The sequence below is a fragment of the Rhyacophila brunnea genome, unplaced genomic scaffold (assembly GCF_057557595.1).
Source record: "Rhyacophila brunnea isolate RB1 unplaced genomic scaffold, BYU_Rbru_1.0 scaffold_14, whole genome shotgun sequence".
Lineage (NCBI taxonomy): Eukaryota > Metazoa > Arthropoda > Insecta > Trichoptera > Rhyacophilidae > Rhyacophila > Rhyacophila brunnea.
Genome location: NW_028232796.1, coordinates 35478266 through 35498156, shown reverse-complemented (window position 1 = coordinate 35498156; position 19891 = coordinate 35478266). Strand labels below are relative to the sequence as shown.

Here is a 19891-nt window from a genome sequence, read left to right as displayed (position 1 = left end):
AAGGGGGGGGAGGCGCCAAGATTAGATTTTTTTAAAGGGAGGCGTAGTGACATAAAGTTTGGAAACCACTGGTCTACACATTGTAGCGTTAGTTCAATGAAAACAAATACGTTTGACTGAAAAAGTTTAGCGTGCACTATTTATGTCGGGTCTTAACAGCTTACCTCCACCCTTCGCCACTGTATGATGGTGAAATTTTTAAATAAAAAAACCGAGTTTAATTTTTTTTAAATATTTAATATATTAAAATAACGCAAACGCGAAAGTTATGGCGGTAAAGTATTAAATTCTGTTTCACGCTCCCAGCAATTATTATTGGTGAAAATAACAACGGCAATATCTTACAATATTAGGTTACTGTATTATTTTTCTGGAAAAAAAACAACCTGTTATGTCTCGTAATATTTTCCAGCAGTAATTGCTTTAAAAGACTTTTTTCCAACTTTATGTTTGTACACGTAACAAGAATGTCTTCGTCAGATAAATGCTTCTAGGCTTACAATAAACTTTCGTAAGAAAATTTATAAAACAGAATAATCAGATTAAAATATAATTATTTCAGCGTATTTTTTAAACGTAAACACTGAAATGTGACATGAATGTAGACACTAATAATAAACAGGTGAATATTTAAAAAAAAAATATTTTACCTGAGATCCAGCGCTCAAAGTGGAAAATTTTTACTATCCGGAGTGCTCGATAATTTACTGAAAACATTCTTTATGTAATTTTGCATTAATTATGAATAATAAGTGTGTTCGATTTTTTGTTATGTAGGACGGTCAAATGGAAGGAAACCCAAGAAACCCAGGGGGGAAAGGCCAGTGGGAAAGTCACGCACACGATGGAGTGATAACATTACAAAAGATGCCAACCGGCTGCTAAAAATCAGAAACTGAAAAAGACGTGCAGAGGACCGTTCCGGCTGGAGGACGGCGGTGGAGGAGGCCAGGGCTCGACTTGAGCTGTAGCGCCATCGAAGAAGAAGGACGGTCAAATGATATAATATTTTTTCAACTTGCGACATGCAATATTAGAGCACACAATGTTGTCAGCGGTGCAGGCGAAAATTATTTAGAGCAGGCACGGGCAAACCACGGCCCGCTAGCAATATTATATTTTGAAAAAGATTCACGTTTTTATCTTTTAACGCCTTTCTCAACTACAAAATTAACACCTGAAATTAAACAAATCGACACCTCCTACGTATACTATTGTAACTAACAAAATGACGTTTTTCACTTTTTTTCATTTTTCGTATCCATAGTATGTATTACATATGATGCCATTTACAGAATATCAAAATTCGTATTATAAGTGCGATTTTCAAGCATTGCATATTATTGTATCTCAAATTTATTGAATTTTTTCCGACGTAAAGTATGGTAATGTATTTAGCAACAGTATACGCGGGAAACGCACGGAGATCTTGCCGCGCGGGTGTATTGTTACTGCTAATTACGATACTGCACTTCGGACGGGAGATGACATACCGCTATCACTGTGAACTTTCGGTTATATTGTATTTTTTGTATGGTTTGGTAAATATTAAATACTATAATGAAGAGATCTAGACAATGCCAATAAATATTGCGCAATATGCCCGCCCCATACAGGACTTTAGTGTCAAGAATACAAAAATTGATAGAAAATCTATCCGTGCACAAAAATGTGTGATTAGGCCAGATGGGACAATTAATAGTACAGCGTATAATATTATAGAAACGGATAATAATAGTAAAACAACAATGGACGAAATGAATTCTACCCAGGGAAACTGTGACTTTAGGATTCAAAGTAAGTTAATATTTTTAATCTTTTTCTCGTACGACAACAAAAAGTATCGTAAGTTATACTTACCATTGTCTACGTCGTTTCTTTGCTTGTAACTATTATTGTATGTAATATTTACCATATTTTACGTCGGAAAAAACTGAAAAAAAATATTGTATCTATCACTTATGGTAATTTACGTCGTGCTTATTTTAGTAAAATAAATTGTATGTAGTACTTACCATATTCTACGGCGACATACATTTTAGTTACAATATTATACGCATGATAACTTTTATAAATTCATGTTTATTTAGTTGTTTTGCTTTTTACAGAGTCACAACTGCCTCCAGGTGCTGATTAAAATATGATAATAGAACTTTTAGACATTATTTGTGACGATGATGAGACTAGTGCCAGCGTTGCTGTTACAAACAGACTACATTCTCTCGAAAAGATTAACAGTAAAAGTAATTGGATATGTTATAAAATATAGAGCTATTTTTGTGAAAAATCACCTCAAGAGGTACTGTTACCATAAACTATGAGATTTATAAAGCTTTATAATCATGTTGTTTAAAAAAAAAAACCTCAATTATAATGGTTAAGGTTTCAGGTGATCGAAATAAAAGTGGTAATATTTTGCTAAATTAGCGATAAATGAAAAGCAACGCAGAGTTTTTACTGAAACTCAGTTGTGGCGAAGTTTTACCATTAAATATCATCTGACGAAATATCGAAATGAAAATAACATGGAGCTGGTTAAAGTCTGCAAAAAAAGTTTCTAGCTATATTCTCTATTTGTGACCAATTCGTATTCACAGCTTTGGGCAAGGTGGATAATGAAACTGGCGTTTTAACACCTGATCAACGAAGTCGACACAAAAATTACAATGTTGTATTAACTGATGATATGAATACCAGTGTATCCGACCATGTTAAGTCCATCCAACCGGTCGAATCAGATTATGTTCGACAGCGATCAAGCAAACTTTACTTAGATGGCGACCTGGACTTTACCCCTTTGTTTAAACTATAAATAATGAATGGTTTGAACCCATAACATACACACATAAAGCTCAAACAGAAAGGCAGTCTCAATTATTCATAAACAATGAAAATTTTAAATTGTGTTGTGTCACTATGTCCCTAAAAAGGACTAGTGTGACTAATGTCATATTTTCAAAAACTTACAAGTACGAGTAGCATCCACGGAGTAACTCCCAGTTTATGGCAAGAACCTTGCTCATCAGTTAAAATTATTTGATAAACATGATGTTCAATCATCACACGGCAAAATTGTATCTGCGAATTTTGACTTCCAAAAAGTTTTGAATACCCTTCACGGAAATTTGAGTATATTTTATTATAAACGTAAATTATCAGTTTTCAATTTCACAGTTTTTCAATTCAAATATAAGGTGGCTACATAATACATATGGCAGAAGGCTTAAAGCAAACGAGGTGCAAATGAGGACTCGAGTTGTCATCGATGTCTCGATAGGCCAGAACATAAATCGCATTGTTTATGACTTTAACATGACTGTATGTGGTCCATAAATACAATGTTAATATAAAGCACAAATTTTTGGAAAGGGGACATACGGAAAATGAAGAGGACTACGTTCAAGCCCTGATTGAAAGATGTTCGAAAAACAAACAAATGTTTGCACCTCCAGAAGGGTACTGTCTAGTTGGGTGAGCAAAACAAGAGGGAAAACCAGAGGATGTGGTAGAGATCAATCACGTAGATATGTTTGATTTCAGAGTTCTATTCAAATATCATATATGGACTAATACAAATTAATATAAATCACAATGATCCGTTTAAGATTAATTACAAGTGCGACTTGTCCAGCACTGTCTTCTCGACCATGGCTGTGAAAAGTAACACCTAACACACGCAACAGCACAGCAAACTTCATTTTCGGTAAAGGTTCTTTATTCACAAATATTGCCAATTCCAAAAGCTAAGACAGATGATTTACTGGACATGTGCAATAGTGGAATCATTCCTGAGCGCTATCTTGAGTTTTTCAGTAATTTTATACCTGTTAATACCTACCACTGAAATTCCACCAGCAGTTTCTGAGGAAGATTGATTTTATTATTTGTGAATACGAACACCTATAGCAAATTGTGTTTTTGTAGGATGAAAACAAAATCAGCTTAATAATTAATATGTCAGTGTAAAAAATCTCTTTTTGGTTGTATGTTTAAATTTTGCATGCTTCTTTTTTCGCATCATATAATTGAAAATTAGTTCCAAACTAAAAATATAGTTGCAAAATGATTTTGTTCCTATTTCACGTATATTCTAACCTGAAGCCTTTCACCTTACCAGCCTTACACCCTTCCACCTAATCACCCATTGTTATTCCCATGTCTGATTTTTGATATTTGATAAATTATTGTACCAATTATTCGTAAAAACGTTGGTTTGAAGTGATTGTAATTTTTCATTTAATTTTATTTCAATATTTACATACTTCCTTGATATGGATTTTTGATTGAAATTGTTTCTTCTCTATTTTTTTCTGTATGTTTAATTTTTATCGCGTCATGAAAGTCTTAAATTTATTTTATGTTTTATGAAATGACAATAAAAGCAATTTTATATAGAGAATATTTTTTCCAACCTACCTGATGACCCATACCATAACTTTTAATTATTGTTATTACCGAATTATGATTTTAAATACGCAAAAAATCCTAAGTGAAGAATTGTATCTAGCATATACAATATATTTCACCAACACCATGACGACGTAAATTATAATAAGTATCACATACAACTAAATGCATGTGAGAGGTTCCGCCGTAAACTATTGTATGTGCTTTATACAATATTTCGAACAAATTCTTTTCCGCAGTGTAGTGTTGTAACTGCATTTTCTGATAAACCACAAAAAATATTAGATATCCTTTAATGCAAAAAAAATCTATTTATGATTGACAATAAACATCCCAAATTTGGTGCAAAACATTCAAAAGGTCGACTTACACCAAGCTTTTGTGTCTTTAAACCGCTCTCCTGTAAAGTTGCGATTTTGAAGTTACAATACTCTACGTAGGAGGTGTCGAAATGTTAAAAGACATATAACAGCTCCATTCCTCTCATTAGATTGTTTTTTGTTAATAAACAGTGTACATAAATAAAAATGGTATTTTACTTGCGGCCCGCCGCTCATTTTGAATTCCTGAATTTTGGCCCCTCATCCGAAAAGTTTGCTCTTCCCTGATTTAGGGTTTTATTACAGAAATATTATTTTTTACCACTACTCCAACAAGTTTTGCATTAAACTTTAAACAAGCAAGTATATTATACGAAGTTTTTTTTGACAATGTCCGATCCTAAGAAGATCATAGAAGCCTCCACAGAGTTGAGGTTTGTATTAAGGGGGGACATGCTCGTCGAAGGTCAAAATTGAGTTTTTATTGTATTTTCAAACCATGATCCTGGACACTCCTTAAGCATTGTAGATAATCTATTTATATAATTTTGAAGCCTTATTATCCTTTATAGTTATTTTAAACATTTGATGACTGCATAAAGTATATTTGTTACATAAAATAGTATTCTTTTAAACCTCTCGCTCTAATGTTTTAGAATATAGTCATATTTCGGTACATAACTGTGCAGTGGTGTTAAGATTTTTTACGTTTATTAATTTTTAAACGCATTTATGAAACCATTAGTATAATTTATTACGAGATAATTTTTGTAAAATATTCACGATAAAAAATATATTGATAATCTCTGTGATCCCAAATTTGACAAGAATTAGGCATTTTATTATTCAAAAAATCGGCAAGATTAACACATTTGAAGATGATTTTAAAGATACTTATTATAAGCTATGTCTTTGACCATTCAAGTGTGATAAACATCTTATGAATAATGATTGCTTTATAATAATTATTGACCTAAGAATAAGGTAGTGTTTTTTCGAAATACGCCATTTCTTTTGTCATTCACTAGTAGTTAAGCTACAACATACGGCCGTAGCCATAAATTGACAAACTATAATTAAAGTAGGGAGTAAAATTATGTTAACGCGCGTGTTTGAACATGTACCTAACCGATTTTTTTTTTTATTTTTTTTTAAACGGTACATGTTCAAACACGCGCGTCAATATAATTTTACTCCCTACTTCAATTATAGTTTGTCAATTTATGGCTACGGCCGTATGTTGTAGCTTAACCACTGGGGAATGACAAAAGAAATGGCGTATTTCAAAAAAACACTACCTTATACTTAGGTCAATAATTATTATAAAGCAATCATTATTCATAAGATGTTTATCACACTTGAATGGTCAAAAACATAGCTTATAATAAATATCTTTAGAATTATCTTCAAATGTGTTAATATTGCCGATTTTTTGAATAATAAAATGCCTAATTCTTGTTAAATTTGGGATCACAGAGATTATCAATATAATTTTTATCGTGAATATTTTACAAAAATTATCTCATAATAAATTATACTAATGGTTTCATAAATGCGTTTAAAAATTAATAAACGTAAAAAATCTTAACACCACTGCACAGTTATGTACCGAAATATGACTATATTCTAAAACATTAGAGCGAGAGGTTTAAAAGAATACTATTTTATGTAACAAAAATACTTTATGCAGTCATTAAATGTTTAAAATAACTATAAAGGATAATAAGGCTTCAAAATTATATAAATAGATTATCTACAACGTTTAAGGAGTGTCCAGGATCATGGTTTGAAAATACAATAAAAACTCAATTTTAACCTTCGACGAGCATGTCCCCCCTTAACAGGTTTTTATTTTTACGAGAAATGGAAATTAGCCACATACTCAACCTATTAGGTCCATACTCTTGACTCTAAACACACACTTAAAAGCAATATGTGTAATTGCCAGACACAGGATTCGAACCTGGTCCCCAAGGCGTAAAGTAAGAGAATCTAATTACTTTTTTTCATAATTCACGACACGATTTTTCTATGAGATGAAGCGATAATGTCGGAGATTTGAAGACCGGAGTTTTTCTCCAATGCCCTTCGGTCCATTTTGAGTCCTGCAGGTAACCAATATTACAAGTTATGATCTTTTTTCTTCGCTATTAATTATTTATTTATTTAAAAAAAAATATTAAGTAGTTTTTCACAATATGACATTAAGAAGTATCAATAAAAATACTTTTAGTTACAGGATGGGTTAATAAGACAGATATACATTGGTATATATATTAGGTACCTACCAATTGCAAAGGGTGGAAATAGGCTGTGGAGATTCGACATAAACAGAGCACACTACACATTATCAGTCATACGTATTTCTTTGCATTGAACTAAGAATACATAATGTTGCAGAGGGTATTGGTTAGTTTTTAAACCTTGCCAAGATCAAACCATAAAAGTCATGGTAATGCACACTTTGCCAATCATACTGATTTGTTTTCATTGCACTAATACAATAAGAACTTCTTCTTCTTCAGCCATATCCGCCCCTTAGTTGGAGCATATTATGGACACCACGCGGCACCTCCAAGAATCCCTGTCGCTCACCAGTCTTCTTACTTCGTTCCAGGTCAAACCAGCATCCCGTAGCTCCGCCGTATAAACTCTATAGATAGTATTTAGCAGCCTTCTAGAACGCCGGAATCCGGTCGACTTGAAGAACAGGCAAGCCAGGTTGATGTTCTCTTCTGGCATCCGCAGCACGTGGCCGAGCCAGGTCCAACGTTGCCTCTTCACTCTCAGCGTGATGAGAGGCTGTTACACTAAGGACAGCTGGTTGTTAAAATTCGATTAAGCCCGGCACAACCAAACCATAACAAATAAAATATATTTTCATATCGATAAAATATCTAAAACTCTGTATGATTTAATGGCATAACTTTAAATATTTTCTAGATAAAAGAATATTTTGTATCTAATAATATCTAGTATGATTTGCTGTAGGCAAGGTTTAATTGAATTTTAAAAACTAACATAGAAGCAAATAAGTTTATAATTTTATAAAATTATATAAAATTTAGTTTACTCTATTTATGTCAAATCTCCAAAGCCTATATCTACCCTTACCTACATTGGTAGCTGGAATGTATGTTTTTTTTTTTTTACTGTGGGGGGGAGCTTAAAATCAGTGAGTCTTGCCACCACATCCCTTAACCCGCCATTAGGAGGCGCTCTTATAATTCAGTACCATTACAATATATTAATCAAATCATACGAAAAACCATTACAGTACAACATACTTACTATAATATTATATTTCCAATATATTCTGTATAGTAAGGCCTTGTCCACATGGCGCGTTTTGACTCGCACGCATTCCAGGTACAGGTGACCACATTGAGGTGTCCACATTCACTCACGGCAAAACACGCGTCATGTGGACAAGGCCTAAGAAGTAAGGATTGCAATACCGAATGAATATATCAATATCAGTATTTCGGTATTTCTTATTGCATACCGGTATTCGTCAAAACATATTATTACAGAAAAAAAGAGTACCTATCAATAAATATAACTATTCAAATGTATTTAAAACACTTTTTTATAGCAACATGCCTACATTTTTATAATATGTATAGATCATAATATTTTAGGCATAAAGCCCACCAAGAAAGCGCTCGGTGCGCTCACTACTGAGTAGGCCCCCTCCCACCCGCGCATTACCCTTCACCTATGTAATAAGGGGGTCAAGCAGCACAAAATAATTATTATTATCAGCGTCTCTCATAATAAAGCTATAAAAATATTATTAAATTTCTCGGGGCTTGTAATTAAAATCGGACACGCAATAACTAAACAAAGAGTTCGCCAAAGGCTTCTCGCCCGTCGCATCGACGACGCTTCGAGGAACGTGATTTTGCTCGCCGTTTTCAATGAATGGACTACGTTGTATTTTCGTTAAATCGTATCGCCGAGAAGCCAAAAACGATGACTCATGGGGCAGGCGGGCATAATTCGTCGTCAAATCCAGTGTGCGCTGGCGTATTTGATTACGTTGTATTTTCGTTGATTTACGCGCCACTTGTGAAATTTTGCGCGAGAGCCCCACTTGCTGCGTTAAGTGGGTTTTACGCCTTAGAACTGCTAATTTTTACAAATACTCAGTACATATACAGTACAAATACAACGGATAAACGAAAATCTCTCTAATTCAACGTGTGCTGGATGTACTATCTACGTTGGATCAATTCTTTTTCTTTTTCCTTCGACCATGTCCGATCCTAATAGGATCAGAGTGAAGGTTTGTATTAACAGATTTTGTTTTTAGGAGAAATGGATGTCAGCCACTTGCTCAACTAATTAGGTCCATACTCTGACTCATACACAGATTGAAAAACAATATGTGTACTTGCCAGACCCAGGATTCGAACCTGGGACTCACGTCACTATAGGGCATAGGCCGACGCTTAAGCCACGCGGCCATCGTGGGATCAATAGTTTTAGAATAGTTGAAAATATTTGCCACGAATGTTATCTTTTTTGGAAACATGTTAATTCACTGCGACAATTCACTGAGGGATTTGGTTTTAATATTATTTAAGTAATATATTTGCGTTTTGGCAGCATACAACTAATGTATTAAATTTAATATACAATATGGTAGTAAATAATGAAAAAATAACTATAAATTCATTTTCGAAAAACATAATCGGTATTACGATCCCTGGTAGAGGAGTAAGGAGTCTAAGAAGTAAGCTCTCCACCCGAATGCCTGAATGGAAGTGGGCAGAAGCGCGTAATCCGCCGCAAAATGAGCTGCAGTCACCCGCATTACCGACATAACTCACATAACATTATGTAATCAAATCCCCCGATAAGTGTACGGTCTATAGCGGTTCAATTTTCCGGGACACGTGTTGAAATTGCGAAACAACACGTGACTCTGCGTATTTTTTCGACGCATTGTATCCAGTCTGTTGTCATATAATTTTCGAGATTCAGCTGATGCCAGATGAAATTGGATTTCTGAATATTGGCGGAGTATATACCTACTCCAATATTGGTCTCCGACTGGAATCAGTGTTGCCAACTGTCAATAACAAAGATATGCTAATAATATAATATATGGGTATAAGTGTATCGTCACCTCAAAATACTACAACTAGATAACTCTGATTTGGTCATTGTTGTGAAAATGAAATTTAAACTTTACTTGATTAACATAAATCTAAGCTATAATTATAATTTAAAATAAATAATTACAAGATAAAAAGAACTTTTTATATACATTCAACGTTTTTAAATTTTATGTTCAATTATTATGCGCAATATGCTCAAACTTGTACCTACTTGATATGAAGTAAATAAAAAACAAACAAATATGGAATACTGAAATGTCATTTTGATTTCCATAGTAACGCACGTATATATTAATAATTTAGTTTCTAGGACCACCCACTTAGCAACCGATAATAGTGGATTGGATTACAAACTTCTTCCGAAATAACTTTTCATACAAAACAGAATTAACTGAAAATGAATTCAATTCTACTTAAAGATGGCTAAAAGTATTAAAAGAATGCATTGGCATCGTGTTCTGATATATTCTAAAAGTTTCAATTGTCTAGCTAGTCGGTAAGTTAGTTAAAATCAATTGCAATATTTGTACTGGATAAACAACCACCGGACAAATAAGAATACGAGCTAATAAAAACGTTGTAAAATGGAAAATTGTGCTTTGTCGAATCGGGAACACTTAAATAATGTTCAATTGTATGAACAAATATTGTGGATATATTATTTTATTTATTTAACGTGTTTATGGTTTTAAAGTTATCTAATATTTTCAAACACAAAATTAATACAGTTCCCATTAACTTACCTAATTTTATCATTTTGTAGAGAAGGAAAAGAAATGTAGAATCATAATATTCAATAGCTATCTCAAAAACAGCGAAAATTAAGTTATCTAGTTGTAGTATTGAGGTGACGATATATTAATATTAGTGGCGAAGGGTGGGAGATCCGACAAAAATTATGGCATTTGTACCTACTACCTACCTATTAAATTTTGTTCAGCAAATTTTTGTACCTATATAAAATATTTCTTACAAGCTAAGGCAAACGGTAAATAATCATTTATCGCTGCATTTTGCGGCACATTGATCAATAACAACTTTAATACAGAGATGTTTTGATAAATGATATATATTATATACCAGTGGCGAAGGGTGGAGGTAGGTTGTAGATCCGACATAAATAGTGCCCACTAAACTTTGTCAGTCAAACGTATTTGTTTTCATTGAACTAAGACCAGTGTATAGATGTTTCTCAGTTTTTTTAAATAATCAATTGAATCGTGTCTTATCCAAGCCATAGTAGATAATTGTAAATATTGATTTGGATGACTAGTCATTTAAAAACTGCGAGCACGTGTTTTTGAAATTTAATGTTTTTGTGTTAAATATAAAGTTAGTAGTAAGAAAATATGGTTAACTATGTTGTGTTTAAATTTGGTATCCATACTGAAAAGCAACATGATGGTAGAACATTTCATAGTTAAGTTAATATTAATGAAATTGAGGTTCTACTATGCGTTATACGCATGAAATACAGCTTCATATAGCTGAACAATACACACTATTTTTATATTATTACTCTCAGGTATCACAACTAATATAATAGGTATGACCATGGTCCCCACATTCTGAAATAGCCCCCCAGGCTAGGATGTTTGGCGGGGCCCCCTACCTATCGCTAAGGGTAAAGGCAGTGCTACAGTAGCGTTTTCCATGGTGTGCGCGGTAAAATTATGGTGTATTTTATCGATTTTTTGTATTTTTAATACGTACATCCATTTGAACTGTGGAGTTGTCGAGTATCAGCACACAGTTAAAAATTGCATCGTACAATGAAATATTTTAATTTTTAATAATTATTATTGAACCAAAATAGTGGCGCAGGTGACTTTTTTTAACTATTACAGCAAATTTGTGGTCTGTGTTTATCTCACTTATCGGTCGACTCGTCACATCGGGCCCTTCCTGAGCCCTGGCCCCTAGGCTAGAGCCCTGTCAGCCTCCCCCTTGTGGGGGCCATGGGTATGGCATACTGTATAATTTATGAACTTTTGACAGTAAGGCACAAAAGGCCAGCATGTTGACATTCAACCAAATCTATCATTTTTACCACGTTTTTATTAGCTCGTATTCTTGTTTGTCCGGTACAGATTTTTTTCTTGTGTTTACAATACAAATTTTTCTTGTTTGTCCAAGATTTTTAACTAACTTCCCGACTAGCTAGACATTTGAAACTTTTAGAATATATCAGAACACGACGACAATGCATTCTTTTAATACTTCGGCCATCTTAAAGCAGAATTGAATTCATTTTCAGGTAATTCTGTTTTGTATGTGTCGGAAAAAAAATCGTTAAAAGTAATATTTACTACTCACTATTATTGGTTGCTAAAGTGTCCTAGCAACTAAATTATTAATATATACGTGCGTTACTATGGAAATCAATATGAAATGTCAAAATGACATTTAAGTACCTATTCTATAATATTTATTCAGTATTTCTATCAATTACAAAAAAAAAGTATTTATTAATACATAGAATTGTCAAGATTATATGATTCAACAGAAAATTTAAAAACGTGGCAAGTATATAAAAAGTTCTTTTTATCTTGTAATTATTATGTAACGTTTTAAGCTGTTTGCAGTGACGAAAAACGCTAGACTTAATGCCTCGCGCCATATTTGAATTATGCTAGCTAGATGACCACTCAAAAATGCTAGATTTGACATGACCAAGGCTGCCACTGTATTCAGTAGAAGAACTAGAAAACATTGAATATAATTTATTTTAAATAAAGTAAATTAAATTTAATGACATCATTCTCTCGTCCTTTGGGGGATGCTTTCCCCTAATATAGATGTGTACCCTACTCCCCCACGATAGCTTAATGGATGGCGTCACGAGTGTAACTCTGACACGAGTATGTCACTCTGTCTGTATAGGTTATTGGTTCCCAAACTTTTCAAAGTAATGCTTGTTACTTTAATTTATTTAAAATATATTATGACAGAAAAAAACAGAGCGTTGGAGCGGACCCTTCTTTGAGTTGCTCCGCTCCGGGACCTAATACTTGCTCCGGCTCCGCTCCGGGTAAAAAGTATTAATAAGTTGTTTTAAAATAATCGTCATTTGATTTATTGATCATTTTGATTATTAATTCTATTAAACAAAATTACCGACAGCAAATCGTCTCTCATTATTTGACTCTTCTGTCAAAAAAGTGAGGTAATTTATCACTCGGCAGTGTTGCCATATTTCAAATTAGTCCAGTGTTGTAGTGTCAAAATACTATTTTCATTGGATTTTAGGACGAAAGTTTAATAATAATGAAAAAACATCCGGAGCAGTGGAGTACTACAAATTTTCGGTACTCCGGCTCCGCTCCAGCTCCGGGTAAAATCCCATTGCTCCTGTGCTCCGTGCTCCTGCTCCGAGTTCCGCTCCAACGCTCTGGAAAAAAAACACTATGTCAAGATACATGAAGATATACATGTTGTAATAAAAAAAATACTAAGCTCAATACTGAAAATATGTCTTTATGGAGCGCATTTATTATTTCAGGGATTTCCAAAGTGTACACCACGGTACATTGGGGAGGTGCGGATTTTATTCAATATTTTACCACAGAAATAAACGAGTTTTGTTTTTTTTATAAAAGTAAATATTATTTTTGATGAAAACACCCACAAAAGACGAGTTTATTTCGATTTTGGGTACCGTTAGCCGAAAAGTGTAATAAATGACCCCTTTAACATTCTATTTCTCGATGCCCATTGGACTTCAACTAAAAAATTCAACCTGCGCATCTATTCTATACACAAGACTGATATCGGCTGCTACGGCAGCTATCGAGGGTAGTTTTGTATCAAAGTATTAGCACTTATTGTAACAATTACAATAAGTTAGTTGTAATTGTTACAATCTTCTTCTTCTTCTTCGGCCATATCCGCAACTTAGTTGGAGCATATGGACACCACGTGGCACCTCCAAGAATCCCTGTCGCTCGCCAGTCTTATTGCTTCGTTCCAGCATCCCGTAGTTCCGCCGTATTTACTCTATAGATAGTATTTAGCAGCCTTCCAGAATGCCGGAAACCGGTCGGCTTGAAGAACAGGCAAGCCAGGTTGAGGTTCTCTTCTGGCATCCGCAGCATGTGGCCGAGCCAGGTCCAACGTCGCCTCTTCACTCTCAGTGTGATGAGAGGCTGTTTGGTGCGTTCTCTTAACTCCTCGTTGCTTAAATTCATACCACCCCACCGCACCACAGTATGGGTGTGTTAAATTTTACAGCAAGGAAGACGGTTTTGACTGCTTAGACGGCACAATAAGTGCTAATACTTCGATTCAAAACTATTCTTGACATCTGCCATAGCGGCAGATAGAGTCTTGTGTATAGAAATACTTTCCGTGCAAAATAATTAAAAAACAAAAAACCGCAGATTTGTTAACCCAGCCTATGTTTGCGTTATCTTTTATACACATACCGTTGTTAATTCCGTTAATGTTTTCTCATTTCCCAAAAGGGTGACGTCCGGCACTTCGGGAAGGCCTGGCATGGAGTGTCCGCCGGTCGCACGTCACGTGACACATATCACCCTCCTTTCCCCTAATCAAATTAGCAACACGGCAAAAGTGCTGGAAAAATCTAGAGTGAACCTTTGCAGATTGCGAGTAGGTTCCTAGTAGTAATTATTACGGTCCGAATACTTACTTTATATTATATTAATTTATGTTTATGTAAGCCAGCGTTTCCAAAGTGGGTTCCGCCAGAGTGATTTTTAAGACATTATTTTTACTACGGGGTTGAAGAAGATTAAGTATCTGAGAATATTTCAGTCACACTAAAAGCTTCGCTCGCTCTAAATTGTATTTTTTTAAATCGACCATTTCAGTGGGTCTATTCTATACTTATCGAACACTAAAGTGATAAATAGTATCAAACTTTGGGTAGGTTTGTATCAAAATATTAGCACTTATTATAACAATTACACGAAGTTGGTTTTTATTGTTCCAATAAGTGCGATATTTTGACAGCAGCAAGATAGGTGCTGTTAAAATAAAGCACTTATTGCAACAATAAAAACCAACTTCGTGTAATTGTTACAATAAGTGCTAATATTTTGATACAAACCTACCCTAAGTTTGATAATATCTCTCACTTTATCACTTTATATAGATCGATAAGTATAGAATAGACCCACAGTTACAGTTATTTCAAACCTACGCGAAGACATAGACAATCATAAATTAGTCTTGTTTTTACACTGAGAAGTCGCGTGACTATCACATATAAAAATGGTATGGCGGGGTCCATTTCGAAAAATTAACAAAATTGCTATTTTTTTAAAACGGCGGGAGGGGGTGGGGGTTATCAAACACCAGCCTCACCTACTAGTTTTAGCTTCTGGGTACGTACCCCATACTCAGACACTCCGCACTTTGAGTCTAGCGATGAACACCTAGCCTGTAGCTATGAGTACTCACCTACTAGTTATTGTGACTTGTAGTAATAGTTATCGCAACAGCAAGTAGTTATCGTATGCGCGAGGCCTATGTATCAGTCATAATTATTGGCAATGGGACAACCGGACGTCAGGACAATCGGACGCCGTACTGTCTACACTTGGAACTTCAATATATGCACGATTAAATCATTATTTACGTGTGCATATTTAAATTCTCACCAACTATTAAATCATAATATAATAATCTAAATATAAATAATAGTATTAAATATATTTTTAAAAGTACCTATAAGTACATAACGTCTATTTATTTTCGAATTGCGTGGCGTCCAGTTGTCCCGGCGCCAAATTGTCCTAGACCCTAATTTTTAGTATCGTTAGTATCCGTTTGTGTCGTCCGCGTTTTCTTATTTTTTATACACACCGCGTCATAATAATATTAAATCAGACATTGGATGCCCCAGATGGTTGCACCAATTCGTGAGTGCTATTCACTGTTACTACAGGCCTTTCTGACATAGAATTCTAGGAGGAATGGGCCAAACCCGTTATGAATGGAATCACCTGGGTCACGGTCCTCAGGAAATTTGTAAGAAAAAACGTAAACATTTTTAATGGGTGAATTAAAATATTTTCTCGGCTCGTAAGTTGCAATTATAGATCTCAGAAGTGGTAAAAATTATTTTGGACTGAAGACGGAATAATCGGAACCAAATTGAACTTTAAGCCGGCTCGCACATCTAAACTCGTCTCGTCTGCAACGTGTCGAATACGTCGATGTGACGTCATCGTTATTCACAAAACACACATTGCCAAATGGAGCTCCGCACATTGATGAAATGCGTCATTTTAGTTTTTTTTTTTAAAAACAGCAAAATAGTTGCAGTCACATGTAACTATTTCTAGCCAAACATACAGCGAAGGTATAATACCGAAACGTCGCACTTCGTCATTCATGTTGGCTTGTCGTGTGACGTCACTGTCCTCGTCCTATACGCCTATGGAGTTGCATGTTGCGCTCAGTTTTGATTTATGACTATTATCCCAGTCGAGACGATTTTCAATGTGCGACTAGACTAAGTGTCGAGCCACACCGGGCGACTCTGGTCGCGAGACCAGTCGCGCAACTGGTCTCTTCGGGCGATTTACTCGGGCGACTTGCCGGCGACCAGAGAGGCAGCCAATAATAATAATGAATCTACACGCAAGTATGCAAAAATACGTTCTATCCGCAGCGTGGCTGCCGGCGACTGGTCGCCCAGTGTGGCAGCGCTCAATACATAGTTATATGTTTTCATACATCGCTACCGATCGCCCGACCAGAGAGACCAGAGAGACCGGGAGACCAGACCGAGCGCACGAACGAGATTTTACTGGTCGCCCGACTTTATTGCTTGCGCGACTACTGGGCGACCAGGTGTGGCATGCTCCATATAACAGCATGCATCGGTCTGGTCTCGGTGACTGGTCTGGCGACCAGAGTCGCCCGGTGTGGCTCGGCACTAAGAAGACAACAAAAAAATAATTTAAAAGACGCGGCGTACTAATATTTCAGATGGTGATAGTACTTATGTTCTGTATTCGGATATATGGATTGCAATACCGAATGAAAATGTCAATACCGATTTTTCACTATTTCTTATTGAATACCGGTATTAATACCGGTATTTCTCAAACATTAAAAAAACAAAAACAGAAGTAGGTTCTTATCAATAAATATAGATATTAAAATCTTTTTAAAATATTATTTTATAGCAAAAGCCTACATACCTTCATTTATTATGTTGACATTTAAAAATATATATTGATCATAATTGTAGAACTATTGATTTTTTACAAATAATTTGAATATATTGATAATTTTAACTAAAGCCCTCAAAAGTTCATCAAGTGCAAATAAGTCCAGTTGCAGGAAAAGCTTCTTAAATTCAACGCTTGTACAGTCATCAATAATTATATAATAATTGAACATTCTTGTCACGGATGTTTTATATTTTGAAATAATATTATGATAATTCATCGCGACAATTACGTAGGTATATAAATATATTTGATGAAATTTGTTTTATTATTTTTTCACCTCTGTTGGATTCACTCAATATATTTGCATTTTAGCAGCACATAACGTATAATTCATTTTCAAAAATGTAAACGAGTGTGCTTTCTTCATACTGGAAATTCCGGTATTTTGGATTTTTTAAACCGGTATTTCGGTATTGATAAATACTGAAATACCGGTATTGCAATCCCTATTCGGATATATACTTCCCTGTCGCAACGCGTGTCCGGAAACTTGTACATAGGCAGTTCGCCGTATTAAACTTCACCGTGAAATGTTGTATCGGAAATATATGGCCGTATATTAACGGCCCACATGCTCAGCGTAGGTCAAAATGGAGCTTTTATGGTATTTTCAAAGCATAAACCTGGACATTCCTTAACCTAACCGATTATTCACGGTACATGCTCAAACACGCGTGTTACCATGATCTTACTCCCTACTTCATTTATCGTCAATTTATGGCTACGGCCGTATGTTGTAGCTTAGCCACTGGGAAATGCCAATAGAAATGGCGTATTTCAAAAAAATACAACCTTATTAAATTTTGAAAATAGCCGATATACTGGATTATTTTTTAGGATAGATTAGGTTAGGTTGGGTTAGGTTAGGTTCTCATTATTGAATTCATGAATTTTGCCAAAATCAGCTATGAAAATTTAATATTGAAACTAATAAAATTGGAGACCGTGTATTATATTATAGTATAAGTACGGTCATCTCTTTCCGATAGAAAGCTCACGGCGAACTGTGCCACGATGAAATGTTTTACGTACAATTTACATGTAACCGTCGGTCGCAACGCAAAAAAGACACCCAAGTTTCTGCATTGCCGCATTATTTTTATACGCCATATTAAAAAATACTTCCGCGCTGTTTAGAATACATTATCTTGTTTTCTCTTTGACGTTGACTCCATTATTTACGAATTTTCGAAGGATTACATTATTATAATAATGTCAGGGTTTTCGCAGGGCCGAATTAATACATTCCCGAGCCCGGCCTGACAAATTTGACGACTCTTTTGCGTTCGGAGGAAATACTAGTATATAATAATATATTTTTTTCAGAGATTTATAATGTTTGCGAGTACTTGACATGATAATTAAATAAAGTGAGTAATATTACGTGATAAATTCATGTAAGTATGAATCAGTGGCGAAGGGTGGAGGTAGGCTGTGAACATTAAACTTTGTCAGTCATGCGAATTTGTTTTTATTCCTCAAATATTCCCAATATTGTATACGTTCCGTTTACACGATATACATTAATGTATATTAAAATCAAATCAAGTCAAAAATAAAATAAAATAAACATATTATGTTATTTAACACTACAACATGCCTAGAAGCCCATTGACAGTAGTGTAGTTTAACAGTGGTGTATTTAGTAATAGAAATCACAAACACCCAACCCAGGCTTTGAGAAAATCACATAAATAATTATATTGTGTCCTCACCTGGAATCAACACGGAGCTCCTAGGTGAAAGGGCAGTGCCTTAGGGACTGCACCACGAGAGACGGAGACATAACCATTGAAGCTAACATAATATTCTAAAACTCGTGTTTAATAGTATCAAATATTTCTCCTCATTCAAGAATTAAAACTTACTACAACCTTTCCTAAAAGAGGCAAACCATTTCCCATTATTTTTGTATTCCATGACATATTACTATTTATAAGCAAGGCATTTTAAAAAAATTGAACCAATGGCATATTACCGATATTACTACAAACAATATTATTTCTAACAGAATTGAAAAATGGCCCCACTAAATTTTTGAGGCCCTTTGCAACTGCTCTTTACGATTGTTTTTTTATGATTTTACCGAGACTTTGACTGCGACTCGCTGTCATACCGCTTCTTCTCTTTTAGAAGGGGATCCGCCGATCAGGTCCTCATTCGAATTCTGTTAAAAAACTTTACAATTTTGCCAAGCTCTTTCGTCTCACCCACCGCCAGGGCACTTTTCAATTCGTCGACATTCTCAAAGATATTCGCAAATCGCAGCTGTACTCCAAAACATCACATTCATCTTCTCTTTACGATATCCGGTAAACATATTATGTAAAGTATTATTTCTGAATTAAAACTCCCATAATGTATAATGACCGAAAAGGTATGCGCCCTATTTAATTTGGCGCCCTTCACTACGGTATAATTTTTCCCATACTCTCGGTGTGCCTCTGTACCTAGTTGGATTTGCGAATTGTGCCAGCCAGAGACAACCGATCGCGTTTTCGACTTATATTTTTTTGTTATTTTTGTTTTGTCTTTAATAGAACCAATTTTCCCTAGCATATAAATAATGATAAACTTTTACCATTAATATGAAACGGCAATTTGATAGTTTTCCACGAGTGTTTGTTTTTTTTTCCTTTGGCATTTTCTTATATACGAAGCAAAATGATTTACGACTTCTTGAAAACCGATTATTATTGGATTACATGTAAAGGCTGATGTACCTATATAGAATCTATCATCGAATTATAATTTCGCCACCGGAAAAAAATCAGCGTTTTATATACTATGTCAGTGGTGGCGAACCTATGGTAAACCTATAATAATAATA

The 19891-nt window shown here is 34.8% G+C and overlaps 1 protein-coding gene across 1 annotated transcript in view; it reads right to left on the bottom strand.

Moving 5' to 3' along the window:
• Window positions 1-16660: 16660 nt before the first annotated feature.
• Window positions 16661-19891, bottom strand: part of LOC147075912 (uncharacterized) — a 30121-nt gene continuing 26890 nt past the window's right edge. Inside the window, exon 7 of the mRNA XM_085942390.1 lies at window positions 16661-16760. Within this exon, the coding sequence (XP_085798516.1) occupies window positions 16661-16760 (100 nt within the window). The remainder of the gene's footprint in view (window positions 16761-19891) is intronic.